We start from the raw sequence: 16,278 nt of genomic DNA, 5'->3' as shown, positions 1-16,278 counted from the left end.
ATAACAGGGCCCGGTGCCAAGCTCGGGCCGAAGCTATCATATAACAGCCCTTGCTCATGTACCTGGCGTCACATTTGTTGACGTAGCCCAATATTCCCATGGCACACGATTTGTGGCCGTCGCCCCACGCGATGGAGTCCTACACCACGCCTTCAGCGTCACTACCCCCACTGCCGAAACGGCCGAAGAAGTGGCCATCGCCCTGGCCACTCTAGATCCCACCTGTCACATCATCGTGTGTGACTCTCGCTCGGCCGTCACTAACTTCAGCAAAGGCCGTATTTCTCCTCAAGCTCTTCGTATCCTCCGCCAGGCACCACACTCTAAAGACAGCATGATCTCCCTGACATGGATCCCGGCCCATGCGGGCCCTGTCCACCCACACCTCCCCAACCTCAACGAGGTCACCCACTCCATTGCGCGAGGCCTAGTCAACCACGCCGGAGACACTGGAGACGAGTTGGACATCAGGGACAATCTGACTACTTATAACGATCTCGTTAAGGCATTGTCACAGCTGTCCCCGATTCGTCGTCGGCGCGAAGTCGATCGACGGGGTAGACAAGCCGGTTGGTCGTTCCGTACTCGAGCGAACATAGTGAAAAGAGTCAGAGTCGGGAGTAAAAAAAAAAAACTAGATATTTATCGGCTGATAAATACACACAAATTAATACAATAACATAAAAAGAAAACACAAGACAGACTAACACACCTGAACTTAATATACACAATGATGAAGACAAATAAATACGAGCAATTAACAGTAGATATAAAAATGAAACCGTGCGAGGATCAAATACACAAGAATGCACTAAACAGTATTTCACTAAAGCAAAGTTCAAAAGAAGTCAAAGTTCAAAAGAAAACAAATGGTGTCATACGCATGGCCGGGCAGCAGCAGCAAGTCCATAAACCGTGAAGTCGGTGCAAAAAGCTTTCCATAAGAATGCTGGCGGTCCGATCTTGTCGAGGTGGATGCGAATTGCTGGGCTGGGTTTTCCCGGGAGTCTAGATCTGACGACTTCCCTCAAGCAGGTTGAGCTAACTTGAGGCGAACTACCGTGAGCTTCGTTGCAGACGCTGGTTTGACGTCTCGTACGTCAACAAGTTCCTCGGAGTTCCGACGTGGCCAGGCGGCCCAGGCGATACTGGACGGCACTAGCCCCCCGACGGCTTCTCAGCAGCGCATGGGTTCAGCTTCTAGACTAATCAGCAGAGCCCAAAACCTTCGCTTAAATAGCCTCTTCTTTCCCTAGTTCCCTATGTAGGGAAACTGCCGGTATGTAGAGTTCTCCTAATTAATTCACGGCTCCTCCCAAAAGTCTTGGCCGCGCCCCTTTCACCATGGACGAAGAACGGCAGATTCTCCTCTCTCCCAAGGTCAAGGGCCAAGGTTGAGCCCGGCACTACCACGCGGACGTACACGCACACTTCGGGGTCCGTAATCCGCGTGTCACGTCTCGAATCGAGATGCCGCCCCGTGAGGCCACGACGCTTTTGACGCCCGTAATTCGGCGTGTCGCTAATCGAAATTATACGCCGCATAGTGAAGACCCCACGTTTTTGACGCCCGTAATTCGGCATATCGTTAATTAGCGTCAAAACCACTCGAAAACTCTGGAAAATATGTCGCTCCGTGAGAGTCGCTAATGGAAATTATACACCGCATAGTGAGTGCACCTCGTTTTTGGCGGCCGTTAATTGGCGTCAAAAACCACTCGAACTCTCGAAAATATGCCGCTCCGTGACAGGCATTTTACCTTAGTCGCCGAACCTTCGCCCCACCTCACGCCAAGTTCGGCCGGGCGCAGGCTACCAACCTGCGTCTGCTGCAAACAAATACGTACCCTTCACCCGCACGGCTCCAACTTATATTCCCTGAAGTTTACAGTACCCCCAACTGCCAGTGCTGTGGCACTCACCCGGCTACGCTTCCGCATATGCTGTGGGAGTGCCCAGCACAGTACACACAAATTAACACCACGACCCTCTCGTCGAGGTTGCGTGAGGCTCTGCGGAGCTCCACCTTCGGCGACCAAATCTGGGTGACCCAGCACGCCCGTGCGGCGGCGGCGAGGCAAGCCCTCGACGTCCCCTCATGGGAGGCTTAGGCCCGGCCATCATAAAGTGCTGATTCCACAATAAAAGTTTATTCCTGCTTTTACACGAAGTGGGCGGCAATACGCGCTCTACGTTTCATCTTCTTCATCTTCCTCTCCACTGGTATCTCGAGGTTGGCTTGAAATATCCATCGGTGCTGCGGCAGAAGAGAAGGGAAATACGTTGTAGACACGGTGCAACACCAACAGGGTTTTACTCACCGCTTAGGATGTTGTCGACTCGCAGGTCAATTTCCTCGGAATTTGTGGGCTCCTCGTTCTCTTCTGCTTGAGTCTTGCAATCCTGGAAAGTAGAGGCAAAGTGTTCAACCCAACACACGCCCCAGGCAGCTGACATTACTACCGTCAAATGACCCACCGGCAGTTTTTCGACCTGCGGAAGTGGAGCAGCGGATCTTTCTTCAGACTGCTTATTACGAATCGCGCTCATTAGGTTCAACTCCTCGACCTTGAGCTTGTTGAGCTGTTCCTGCAATTTTTTCATCGTTTTCAGGATTAATTGCTCCTCTTCTAATAAATACTGCGTCATCTTCAACTCCGCCATGATTGTTTTGTTTCTGTCTCGTTTGCTTCTCTTGGTTGCTGCAGTAGCGCCACCAACGCACCAACAAATACTTTGAAATAAGCAGAGCTGTAAGACGGCATAAGCTCTTCCATAATTTTTATTCATTTTGAAATTCTTTAATTTCTAATGCTGATGAAAAACTATACAGTGATATTTGAACGTCACACGATCATGGCCGGTGTTGGGTGATCGGAAAGTACCGCAACCGCTGGAGAGCGCGCAGGCAACACTGCGCTGTGGTTGCCAGATTTGGTCCAACGCGTCTCTACGAGTGCGGCAGCCGCTCAGTTACACTCTAGCTCAGCTATGTAGCTTCGCTTTCAGCAGTTTATATTATCGCAAATCGACAGCTTTCATCGTCCTTTACATAAAAGATGAGATGGTGCATCTTCTATGCGTACGAAGGAGTACAGATAAGTACGATCGGAAGATTTTTACAAGTGCCAAATTGCATGCAGCGCGACCAGCGAACTGGCGCTCGAGCGGCCGTTCTTTCGTTTGTTCACCTTCCCGATAAGTTTTGTGCTCTTTGGGAAGCTATCCAAGGAGGCAACATTACTCGTGCTTTGAGCATTTTATACGTCGCAGACCTACGTGAATCTCGGCCGGGTTTGTTTACATTGACTGTTTTATCCTCGTAGCTAACTCGTAGCTATTCGACGCGTTGCGGAAACGGGAGCAGCTCTTTCTCGGGTTTTCTAGGCTTGCTACAGTGAAAAACAGTATGTTGGTTGTCGGCGTGGGCCCTGTAATATCCACAAACAAAACCGTGTTTCGCTCGACTAGATACGATACTGTGCGCCACCCGTTCTAAATGCAAAACGAACCCGATGCTCGTGTGTCAGTCACACAGGATTTTTTTTTAGCTGACTAGGTGTCAAGCGCTGCCACGCATCGTTTAGAAGCAAGGATGTAATTGCTTTCGAACGTGGCTACTGATTCACTCGCGCTCGAAACGATTGATACAGATCGACTTCGACGAAGTTAAACGCTCCCTGAGTGCAGCACAAGGAAAGATATGCTAAAACAGATTTATCCAGGTCACATTCCCGTTGTTTGAAGCAGGAATAAACAACACACACGAAAATGTATATTTTAATATTTGATACTGACAGGTCGACAGATCTTTATTGCAGTGGTTTTCTCACGACATTATGTTATTTTTGACACAGTCACCCGCATTCCGACTCATCGCGCCACATTTTGCTCGGTTCTGCCTTCTGCGCATTTCTGAGCATTTCGACGCTCGCTTTGTTTGCGCAAAGCGAATCGCAGCCTTTAAAGCAAACGCGTGAAGAAGCTTCGATCTCGATGACATTATATGGCATTTAGGCAGTTCGATGATACCGCAAAGGTTCTCAACTTTGCGATATCATCAAATTCACGTTGTGGGAGTGAATTTGTCGCGCTTTATTCGGTGCAGCCAGATGTCACGGCACTTGCTGTCACTCTTTCCGCGAAAAGAGTTTTCCCGAACTCCCGGTGGTTGCTGCACGCGAAAGCGCAGTACCCGGGCATTTCGTTTCGTTTTAAGTCTAGGAAAGTTCCATATGTCCTAAATTACACAAAATGCAAATTCCGGCTCGTCGATGGCTCATACGAGCGGCCTCAACATGGCCTCGAAGCTGTCTTGGCTCGTCTCCTTAGCTGTCTACGTAGACAGTCTCCGATGCTGGCCAGAATTGCAACACACCCACAGTCGCGGGCCGAGCTGCCCCGAGGTAGAATATTCTAGTACACTCTTGCTATTCTCGACCAGAGGTTCTATTCTCGACACGCATGGCGGCTGCACGGCCGCCATTATCCGCCATCTTTGCTGTCCAGAGGCCACGTGTTTCGAAATTTGTGCCGGGAAACGGAAGTTTTGCAAGATGCAATTTTGCGTTTTCGTCATAATCACGAAACGTGACGTGCTTCTGCAATATTTATCGACTCAGTAGCGCACCCAGGATCTCAGCCAGGGGGGGGGGGGGGGGGGGTAAGCAAGCACTTAGCATAACATGCAATTTCCTTGCTTTAGCCAGAGGAATCGAACAGCAAATAAAATGCCTAATAGCTATAATAATATAATGACACCAGGGATGATGACGATGTTGATTTCTTCAGCGTTTTACTCAATGTACTTTAAGAGTGAATGAATAAATACAAGATAGTGACAGTGTTTTTGTTAATCAGGAAAATTCGACCTCAAGCCACCTCCTGAATTGCAATGACAATGTGAATAGAGCACTGAAGGTATACGTTGGAGTGGTGGGGCTGGACGGATAAGGGGGGGTGGGGTTAACTTGGCCTTAAGGGGGCGGTTACAACAGCCCCCGCCCCCCGTCGGTGCGCCACTGTTTCGACTAATACTTTTTTGTGGCTCTTGGCACCTATATTGCGACTTTAGCGCTTTAAACAGAAAGTGGACGGTAGCGTGCAGAAGCCCGTGCAATCATCTGCAATTTCGCGAATATGTGGTGGCGTTCCAACATAGCCATGGGCATGTCAGCTTGTTGACTGGCTGAAGGCATAGGCGGAAAGTTTTAATTTTTCCGGGTTGGGGGGGGGGGGGGGGGGCTGACCAGCTTTGCGAACCCCACCCATGTATGCATATATCTATATCATCATCAGCCTATATATATATATATATATATATATATATATATATATATATATATGTCCACTGCAGGACCAAGGCCTCTCCCTGCGATCTCCAATCACCCCTGTCTTGCGCTAGCTGATTCCAATTTGCGCCTGCAAATTGGAATCGGAGTAGGAGACAGTTCAGTTTTACAGCCCGAGCCCCCTTGCACTGCCAAGGGACTGGCGTCTCTTGGTTGAGCCATGCTACAAGCGGATTCAGTTACACGCGTTAGGCAGATACATGTGTTTTGTGTGTATTAAGTCGCACAAGTACACATCTATAAAAAGCAATGTAACACCTTGTAACAGTTTTAATACAAAAGATACAATCAAGAAGTATTTTCCTGACGAAAGGTCAGTTTTCGAGAGGATAAGACATAACATATATATAAAGATTAAACGATATATAACAATTTCTGAAGACAACTTATGACTAGAATTATTAGCATAAGTATAATGTGATTCCATAACGCAATAGTTTCATTACTTGTCAAAGCATGCCTTATGCCACTGGTTTCGTTAATTTTCCGGAGGCAGAATAAATGATTATAGAGTAAAAATGATCAGGTGCCAAAAGCGGGAAAGGACTCGATAGCAAATATAGGAACAGCGTGGATTGTTTAATTGAGCGGCAAATGCAGCATATGACGAATAAAAATTAATAAGGAAAATGAACAGATAGACTAGGGAGTTTTACAAATAGCACAACCAAGCGTCTTTTCTTACCCAAATGCCCTCACTCTGCTTGCGCTGTTATGTGCCCCATTTTCGTTCCTTTGTATAACTTTTTGCGTTGTTTTCTAAGCCAGGTGGTTTGCTTTGACTTGTAAGTTGGTGCCTTTCTCTCTCCTATTAAATACATCAGTTCATTGTCTGACGCGGTGATTTCACCATCATTGAAAAAGGGTTCGTTCGGGCACTTGATCTGGAAATGAAGTCGTCGGCAATCTTATTCAAATTGATTTTGTGGGGGAGTTCTTTGTGGGCGTGCAAAAGTGCCAGATGGTTCAAACGGCCTTGTCCAGTCGTCGACCTCAAGTACATTTTCAGTCGCCGAAGGCAAGAAAAGGACCTCTCGGATGTGGTCGAAGAGACCGGTATGGCCATTTCCGGGAAAAGATTTCGCAAGTGTTCGCCTTACGCGGCCCGCGTGCCGTATCCATTTGTTGGTAATCATTAGGGAGTGCAATGATCAATGGCGAGCAGGGATTGCTGCTAACTTCATGCACGCTGTCTTCCTTCTTAGGCTGTTTTTCCGCGCCCCAAGTGTTGCAGATCGCATAGTCTAAGTTAAGGTAATTGGAGATCGCTGACAGCGGCTGTCCTGTAGTGGACATTAAAATATGCAGATGATGATGTTGAATCTAATTTTTGGAGTCGCGGTGAATCGCATGGCTGTACGAACCGTTCGCCCCCGCTGCCGGCGTTCTTCATAATGTCAGCGTTGTCATAACGACGGCTCGTGGTCATCCAGCGAGATATTTATAGGTTTTCATGGTGCGTGCATTGCACGATGTTTGTTATTTTAATTAGTAAGTAAATGTTACTACAATTCATAGAGCCGATATAAACAACGTACAGACTCGTGTGAGGGCCGCATATTTTAGCCGCAATTTTGACGAGCCTTACATGGGACCGGGCCACTTTATCTAATTTTTCCAACTACGAGTATGAAATCCGCCGTAAACCTCCGCGATCGCCGCCTCTCACCATCTATAGTCGTGTACAACTTTAGAGGGCGCGCACTCTAGACTGACGTCATGAGCCGGACGGCCGGTGACCACGCCGACGGAGGACATGGCAACCCGCGCTTCGAGCTGGGCCGAACATAGGTCGGCAGTGTGGGAGAATACTCACTCACACTCACTCACCATAATTTTTTTCCAGACCCCGCACTCACTCACGTTCACACTCACCTCCACTCACACTCAAAGCACTCACTCGCACTCATCTCCACTCACACTCACTGGCACTCACTCGCACTCGCACTCACCTGCACTCACACTCACTGGCACTCACTCGCACTCACCTGCACTCACACTCACTGGCACTCACACTCACTGGCACTCACTCGCACTCGCACTCACCTGCACTCACACTCACTGGCACTCACTCGCACTCGCACTCACCTGCACTCACACTCACTGGCACTCACTCGCACTCGCACTCACGTGCACTCACACTCACTGGCACTCACTCGCACTCACCTGCACTCACATTCACTGGCTTTCACTCGCACTCACCTGCACTCACACTCACTGGCACTCACTCGCACTCACCTGCACTCACATTCACTGGCACTCACTCGCACTCGCACTCACCTGCACTCACACTCACTGGCACTCACTCGCACTCACCTGCACTCACACTCACTGGCACTCACTCGCACTCGCACTCACCTGCACTCACACTCACTGGCACTCACTCGCACTCGCACTCACCTGCACTCACACTCACTGGCACTCACTCGCACTCGCACTCACCTGCACTCACATTCACTGGCTTTCACTCGCACTCACCTGCACTCACACTCACTGGCACTGACTCGCACTCGCACTCACCTGCACTCACATTCACTGGCACTCACTCGCACTCGCACTCACCTGCACTCACACTCACTGGCACTCACTCGCACTCACCTGCACTCACACTCACTGGCACTCACTCGCACTCGCACTCACCTGCACTCACACTCACTGGCACTCACTCGCACTCGCACTCACCTGCACTCACACTCACTGGCACTCACTCGCACTCGCACTCACCTGCACTCACATTCACTGGCACTCACTCGCACTCGCACTCACCTGCACTCACACTCACTGGCACTCACTCGCACTCGCACTCACGTGCACTCACACTCACTGGCACTCACTCGCACTCACCTGCACTCACATTCACTGGCTTTCACTCGCACTCACCTGCACTCACACTCACTGGCACTCACTCGCACTCGCACTCACCTGCACTCACATTCACTGGCACTCACTCGCACTCGCACTCACCTGCACTCACACTCACTGGCACTCACTCGCACTCACCTGCACTCACACTCACTGGCACTCACTCGCACTCGCACTCACCTGCACTCACACTCACTGGCACTCACTCGCACTCGCACTCACCTGCACTCACACTCACTGGCACTCACTCGCACTCGCACTCACCTGCACTCACATTCACTGGCTTTCACTCGCACTCACCTGCACTCACACTCACTGGCACTGACTCGCACTCGCACTCACCTGCACTCACATTCACTGGCACTCACTCGCACTCGCACTCACCTGCACTCACACTCACTGGCACTCACTCGCACTCGCACTCACCTGCACTCACACTCACTGGCACTCACTCGCACTCGCACTCACCTGCACTCACACTCACTGGCACTCACTCGCACTCGCACTCACCTGCACTCACACTCACTGGCACTCACTCGCACTCGCACTCACCTGCACTCACACTCACTGGCACTCACTCGCACTCGCACTCACCTGCACTCACATTCACTGGCACTCACTCGCACTCGCACTCACCTGCACTCACACTCACTGGCACTCACTCGCACTCGCACTCACCTGCACTCACACTCACTGGCACTCACTCGCACTCGCACTCACCTGCACTCACACTCACTGGCACTCACTCGCACTCACCTGCACTCACACTCACTGGCACTCACTCGCACTCACCTGCACTCACACTCACTGGCACTCACTCGCACTCGCACTCACCTGCACTCACACTCACTGGCACTCACTCGCACTCGCACTCACCTGCACTCACACTCACTGGCACTCACTCGCACTCGCACTCACCTGCACTCACATTCACTGGCACTCACTCGCACTCGCACTCACCTGCACTCACACTCACTGGCACTCACTCGCACTCGCACTCACCTGCACTCACACTCACTGGCACTCACTCGCACTCGCACTCACCTGCACTCACACTCACTGGCACTCACTCGCACTCGCACTCACCTGCACTCACATTCACTGGCACTCACTCGCACTCGCACTCACCTGCACTCACACTCACTGGCACTCACTCGCACTCGCACTCACCTGCACTCACACTCACTGGCACTCACTCGCACTCGCACTCACCTGCACTCACACTCACTGGCACTCACTCGCACTCACCTGCACTCACACTCACTGGCACTCACTCGCACTCGCACTCACCTGCACTCACACTCACTGGCACTCACTCGCACTCGCACTCACCTGCACTCACACTCACTGGCACTCACTCGCACTCGCACTCACCTGCACTCACATTCACTGGCACTCACTCGCACTCGCACTCACCTGCACTCACACTCACTGGCACTCACTCGCACTCGCACTCACCTGCACTCACATTCACTGGCTTTCACTCGCACTCACCTGCACTCACACTCACTGGCACTCACTCGCACTCGCACTCACGCCTTTGAAATGAGTGCGAGTGAGTGTGAGTGAGTGCACTTATCAGTGAGTGCGCTGACCTATGGGGCCGAGTCGCGTCAGCGGGACTATTTCTTTAGTCGCGGAGGCAATCGGCTGCTACGCTTCATTGATCAAGGTGGTGCGCCTCTCCTTTTTTATATAATATAGTGGCGACGCGCGAAAGTATGCTGCGCGGGAAAATTCGCAGTGGAGCGCAGTCGGAATCAGCGCTGAACGCGATGGCTTCTCGGATGGATTTAATATATATATATATATATATATATATATATATTTGCTTTCAAGTTGGGGGTACGGCTCTTACACGAATTTATACGGGAAGAATCTTCCTTCGTGTAATTGTCTTATGCTTCGCTATCACTAATATTGCTTCACCTTTCCGGCGAAACTGCAGCCTCTCTTTTTTTTTTTTTGAGTCTTAGTAAAAGCTCTGCTGCGCATGACTGCTATTGATTCTGATTTCGAGTGATTCCGAGTTGGCCTCACTTCGGTTACGAAGTTATAAATTATATATATTTATAAGCTCTGCATGTACGTTGCGATGTTTCCATCCCCAATAAATGTTGTACATTATTATAAGTTTTTTTTTCCATGAGTCGCTAGCATTATCTACTGGAAAGAGAAGCAATGCTGAGACACATATAATTCACGTGAATTTCATACATCGTTGATAAAGACTCTGCCGAAGGTGTCACTGAAGTCTGCAGGTCTTTTTCGGTGTCAAAAAAGCGCGCAAAGCAATTTGTAGCGAGTTTAACATACAACAACGGATTCATTCGATAGACATAGGCTATCCATATCACTAGAAATATTTCTTAGTATGCTAGCTCCTTCTCTTTAAAAATATAATTAACTTTGTCCTGTGTACACATTGAAATATAATGTGTGTGCATGGTGTTCACACTGGAAATTAATTAATAATAGCATGTCTAAGTGAAAAAATACGGATGAGGTAGCCGCCGTTGGTCCTTCTAATGCGCTTGTGTTCCTGTTGTCAGCTCAGAAATAAAGCGAAATTATGAATAAAAGCCGTGCACGTCCGCGTCAACAATAACGATAACAACAATAAGCTCTTAGCCACAATAACATGTTAAGGGAAAAGGTAGAGGAAACTATAAAGAAACCTTAAACGATTTGGGTAACAGGAATCTGGTAATGACATTTTAGGAGCCGGGGGGAGGGGGACTTCCCCCCCCCCCGGCGATGCCGAAGTCCCCCCCCCCCCCTCCGTTGTCGGCGCCTATGGTATGGTATGGTAAACTTTATGCAGGTCCTGAAGATCAACCCTTAGGATGACGCAGACGGCTCCCACGTTGGGAGAGTAAGGTTTAACCTTACCGCCGTGTCGCGGGCCTTCTGGACGGCCTGTACTTGATCTAAAAGCACTCCACTGTGAAGCACTCGCTGCCACCAGTCTCTTTCCTTGTCGCAGTCTGTGAAAGCCACAGGACATTGCCAAACCATATGATCCAGAGTAATGATGCCATTACACTTCTCGAAATTGATCGGTACCTCTCTTTCTGGATATAGCTTGTCTGTAACAATCTAAGGATAAGTTCTTGTCTGTAACAATATCAGAGTCACCGCTTGAGCTCTATTGAGCTTAACGTGTGGCACTGGAATTAATTCCCTTCTGTTCACGTAGTAATGTTTCCTGACTTCATTATATGTAAGTAATCGGTCCCTGTTCTCATCCTGCATATTATTGGGGTCCTGGTCGCGTAGTGCACGGATAGTAAGTCCTCTGCGTTAGCCATCTCGTTCAAATTCCTCCGAGATGGATCGACAGACCCCATGTGTGCAGGAAACCAGCGGATTTCGATCCCTTGGCTGTCGATCTCACTGATCAGCTGGGCAGCCCTTTTGGTTACAAAGCCTTTGGTAAATTGTCTAATAGCCATCTTAGACTCACTGTAAATTCGCGTCCACTTATTATTCCTTAAAGCCAATGCTATCGCTACTTGTTCCGCGACTGTCGCTTCTTTAGTTATGATTGTAATAGCATCCCGAGTGAGTCCATCTGCATCTACTACTACTGCCGTAAAGGCTTTCTTTCCTCTGACCCATGCAGCATCTACAAAAGCCGCATGTTCTCTGTCCTGTTCTATCTCCTGCAGGAGAGCTTTGGCCCTTGCCTTTCTTCTTTCCAGGTTGTGCACCGGGTGCATATTTCTGGGAAAAGGAGTCGTCTTGATGATCTCTCTTATGCTATCTTTTAGTTCTACTGTGTCTTCAGAATAATTTTCGGATTCGCTTGGGTACCACCTTACCTTTTCGAGTATTGCTCTACCTGACCTTGTTTCGGAAAGCCTCTCTCTGGGCAATTTGCTGAGCTTCAATTATTTCGGCGATTGTGTTGTGGAGCCCTAGTTTCATTAATTTATCATCCGATGTGCTAACCGACAATCCCACTGTTGTTTTGACAAGCCTTTTAATTAATCTGTTCAACTTCTTTAGCTCTGTCTGTGTCCATCTAAGCATCCCTGCTACATATGAGAAGGGACTTGCACAAGGCGAAAGTGTGGACCAGTCTCATGGCACTCTCCTCTCCCAACCATCTGTGGCTTTTAGTGATTCTCCTTTGCAGTCTTATTACCTCTTCAGTCTTGCTTGTGATGTGTTGTATTGTTGTTCCGTTTGCCCCGTTTGCCTCCAGGAATAACCCTAAGACTCTAATGGATTCTACTTGCTTAATAGTTTTGTGTGTCTTCGTGGTTAGTACTATAACCTGGGTACTTCCTCGGGAACATATCCCCTCGGTTTTCTACCCCTTTTCCTGTAACTGAGTACTAGGAGTTCAGACTTCTCAGCAGAGCATTTCAGTCCCATGTCTTCTAAAATGGACTCCACCTCATAAATGCTCTCCTGAAGTCTGCTTTCCGCCTGTCCCATACTTCCTTCAGCGTTCCATGTTGTCACATCGTCTGCATAAATGGTAAAGTTAATGCCCTCTATCCCTTTTAGTCCCTTTGCCACTTTTTACATCGCCAGGTTGAAAAGCATAGGTCACAATACCGACCCTTGTGGCGTCGCTTTGTCACCGAGATCCTATGGCTGCAGGAATATCCCCCGAAGAGTGTCACAGGAAGGGCCGTTTCGTAAACGTCAATTTGACGTTGCGTGACGTTGTGCTTGGCCTCCATTGGAGAGATTTTCCGCCATAATTTGGGGTGCGACGAGCCGCGCGAATTATGGTAATGAGCGACCATATGCAATGGCGGTCGAGAGGCATGCGTATCGCCGCATTTTCCCTGTCATTTGGGGCCATGAAAATCGTTTGTTCATAACGCCTGCTCATAGCATTTGCATCGCTATCGGGTGGTGTTGGTATTTGTGTTTTGAACCATCATTTTTATAAAAACACGTTAATTTGAAATAACATAGGTTGAAACTAGCAAACTTTCTGCGACATTTTGCACTTTTCATTATTGCGTTTGTATTGTAATCAATTTTAATGGCTTTTCGCGTCATCAAAGGCTATGACAACGGCGTCTTGTTAATTTATAAAAAGATATGTACACAAGGCGGCGCCTTGAAGTTTCCTCTCGCGGTGCGAGTAAGCAGCGAAATGCACAAGAGATGGCAGTGCCGGCGCTTGCGTCGCGCAAGTGGTTACCTGTGGCACGCGCAACGCTATCGATGTAGGGGCTTTATATCGATGATATTCGGCCGCTTCACAGCCAGACGAGTCGGGCTGAGTCATTTGCGTTTCACGAGATAGCGATAACGCGGCCTAGAGCGTGCGCTGATCATCACTGGCAGGTCACGTATGTTTTCTCAAGGTAGAAAGCAAGCGCGTCGCTCAATCCGTTTCCTGACGACACGCATCCTAGCTAATGAAGCAGACGACAGCTTGTGCGCATGCAGACGACGGAAGCAAGAAACGATTTGGATGGAATAACCGTACGCTTTGAGCTAGCTGCTTTATTTTTTTACTGGGGAGGAAAACTGTTTTGCTTTATAAAGAACGCCAGGTTCAATGCCTACATTACAGTTTCTTAGGCGAAACGTCAAATTTGCGTCACGTTGCGAAAGCAAATTGGGGCTATCGGCGCCATTTTGTAAGCGCCACGCCTACGTCACGCCTCGAAGAAAATGACGGAATGTCCAGAATAGCGGCTCTGGAAAATGAATTACGCCCCCGGGTGACCTAGAATACTGGGGAGTGTCCAAAGCGCTGCGCGAATGCATGGGAGGAGCGAGGACCTTTTCTTTTGAACTCCCGCGCCGCGGCACTGCTATACCGGACCCGTTAGGGTGCCTCGATGCCCAAAGCGGCGCTGGCATCGAGGCGCCCTAGGACCCGTGGTACACAAAGTACAAAATATGTTAATAGTCACGGCTAGGTGGCGTATTCCACCACCCGATTTAAAGGGTTCAGTCTCATCCATCCATTCATCCATGGTGGCACTGCCATCTCTTGTGCACTTCGCTACAGTGGCTAGAATGGGTAAGTGTGTTGAACGCGCCGGCTGGCGCGTGCCCCTTTGGGAGGAAACCGCCAGGTGGCGCGGGCATACGCTTACTCGTAGCTCAGAAAAGTAGCTCAGAAAAGACCTTTATCGATAGCTTTTCTTGATATGAAAGGAGCTTATGACAACGTGGACAGGGAATTGTTATGGGATATTCTTCAGCGTGAAGGCATAGATGACGATTTCGTGGAGCTATTGAGGAAGATATGTAGAGACAACCAAGTACAAGTGGTATGGGAAGGTCGAAAAGGTAATGAAATGGTGGGAATTCACCAAGGATTGAAGCAAGGATGCCCTCTGTCACCATTGTTGTTAACGCTTTACGGTAAGGGTATAGAAAGATGACTGGAAAAGAGCGAATTAGGTTTTGATTTATCCTACATTCGTAATGGAAAAATGATGCAACAGAAGATCCCTGAACTGATGTACGCAGATGACATTGTGCTACTACCGGACAATAAAAACGATTTACAGATACTTGCGAATATCTGTGGGAATGCAGTGACAAATCTAGGCCTTAAGTTTAGCACAGAGAAATCAGGAATTATGATCTTTAATGAAGAGACGAGTAACTTCGTGGTGTCAATTCAACAGCAAGTAATACCAATAGTGAAGCAATATAAGTACCTCGGCGTGCTCATAAACGAAGGAAAGAATTACTCAAGCAACCACCAAGATAATCTGAAAATAAAGGGGAAGCGGAATGCAGCAATAATGAAACACAGAGCACTGTGGGGCCAGTATAAGGTGGTGCGTGGAATCTGGAAAGGAGTAATGGTGCCAGCGATAACGTTCGCAAATGCCATTCTATACTTGAAATCGGTTATGTTGTCGGGTTTGGAAGGTAACCTAAGATCTGTAGGCCGGTTGGCTTTGGGAGCCCACGGTAATACCACAAATGAGGCAGTGCAGGGTGACATGGGTTGGGCCTCTTTTGAAGTCAGGGAAGCACAGAGCAAAATCAGTTTTGAAGAAAGGCTCAGGAACATGAATGAAAATAAATAGGCGGCTAAAGTGCACAAGTATCTCTATATGAAAAGCGTGGACACAGAATGGAGGAAGAGGTCACGGAAGTTGGCAACCAAGTACAGGATAATCGAAACTGTAAATAGACAACCAGGAGTCATCAGAAAGAAAGTGAGAGAAATAGAGACCATGAATTGGATGCAAAGAATGGAAACAAAAAGGACAATGGAGATTTACAAGAATAAGAAGAAAGAAATTAGAAGGGAAAATCTGTACGATAACACAAAAGGGCAGTGCCTTGTTATTTGAGGCTCGAGCCGGTTGCCTAAGGACCAAAACATACTGGAGCAAATATTCGGAACTAGATGAGGCATGTGTATGCTGCAGTAAAGATCCAGAGACCACTCAGCACATTTTAATGGAATGCGACGGGATCCACCCAGCGAGAACCGTAGGTAACGTGCAACTCCCAGAAGCGCTTGGGTTTAAAGTGGAAGGAAACATCAACAGATCAGTCGTAGAGATAAGCAAGAGACGATTAGAGTACTGGTGGGAAAATTAAAGCAGGGAAAAGATGGATACGACCTGATCTGTCAAAACCATAGGTAGCGGTACAAGGTCATTTCTGAAAAAGAAAAAAAAAGAATAATGAGAGGTATACAAAAATGCTAGATAAAGCACATGTATAGTATATCTGATTAAATCAAGCAGGCTAGGTGACTATTTGTCGCCGCCCCGTTTCAAAGGGGATGCCAATAAACCATCAACCATCATCATCGACGTAGGGAGCCTATACATGCAAGCGCTGCCTACATGCAAGCTCCGTTTTAGGGTGGCGACAACACCAAAATTTTGACCGCTATTTACCGCCAAATTTGGTGAGTATTTCAAATTGCATTTCAATTTTATTTGAAATTTCAGCCATTTTCCAATTCAAATTTCAGCCAATTGCGGCCATTTTGATTCCAAATCTCGCTAGAAGTCGCGGCGCATTCCTGCTTTTTTTTTTTGCCACGCTCTGATGTACCCATGTTAGCACGCGATCTATTAAATTCCTTTAATTTAGTTTTGCA

At 48.4% G+C, this 16,278-nt stretch overlaps 1 protein-coding gene across 1 annotated transcript; it reads right to left on the bottom strand.

The window, feature by feature from the left end:
- Positions 1-2,136: 2,136 nt before the first annotated feature.
- On the bottom strand, positions 2,137-2,664 carry LOC119452812 (uncharacterized). Its single transcript, XM_037714766.2, has 3 exons — positions 2,479-2,664; positions 2,322-2,403; positions 2,137-2,257 (listed from the first exon to the last, which is right to left on the bottom strand). The coding sequence occupies exons 1-3, from the start codon at positions 2,662-2,664 to the stop codon at positions 2,190-2,192; spliced, it is 336 nt and encodes a 111-aa protein (XP_037570694.1). The 3' UTR covers positions 2,137-2,189.
- Positions 2,665-16,278: the final 13,614 nt, after the last annotated feature.

Source organism: Dermacentor silvarum, chromosome 1 (genome assembly GCF_013339745.2).
Source record: "Dermacentor silvarum isolate Dsil-2018 chromosome 1, BIME_Dsil_1.4, whole genome shotgun sequence".
In the NCBI taxonomy this organism is placed as follows: Eukaryota; Metazoa; Arthropoda; class Arachnida; order Ixodida; family Ixodidae; genus Dermacentor; species Dermacentor silvarum.
This window is presented reverse-complemented; position numbering and strand designations above follow the sequence as displayed.

What these genes read in the sequence shown, in the direction of transcription:
- LOC119452812 (XM_037714766.2), bottom strand. Translation starts at nt 2,664, where the DNA reads ATGGCGGAGTTGAAGATGACGCAGTATTTATTAGAAGAGGAGCAATTA. An exon ending in CGCAGGTCGAAAAACTGCCG is followed by an intron (nt 2,404 to 2,478) that starts GTGGGTCATTTG and finishes TCTACTTTCCAG; the next exon opens with GATTGCAAGACTCAAGCAGA. An exon ending in AGTCGACAACATCCTAAGCG is followed by an intron (nt 2,258 to 2,321) that starts GTGAGTAAAACC and finishes CTTCTGCCGCAG; the next exon opens with CACCGATGGATATTTCAAGC.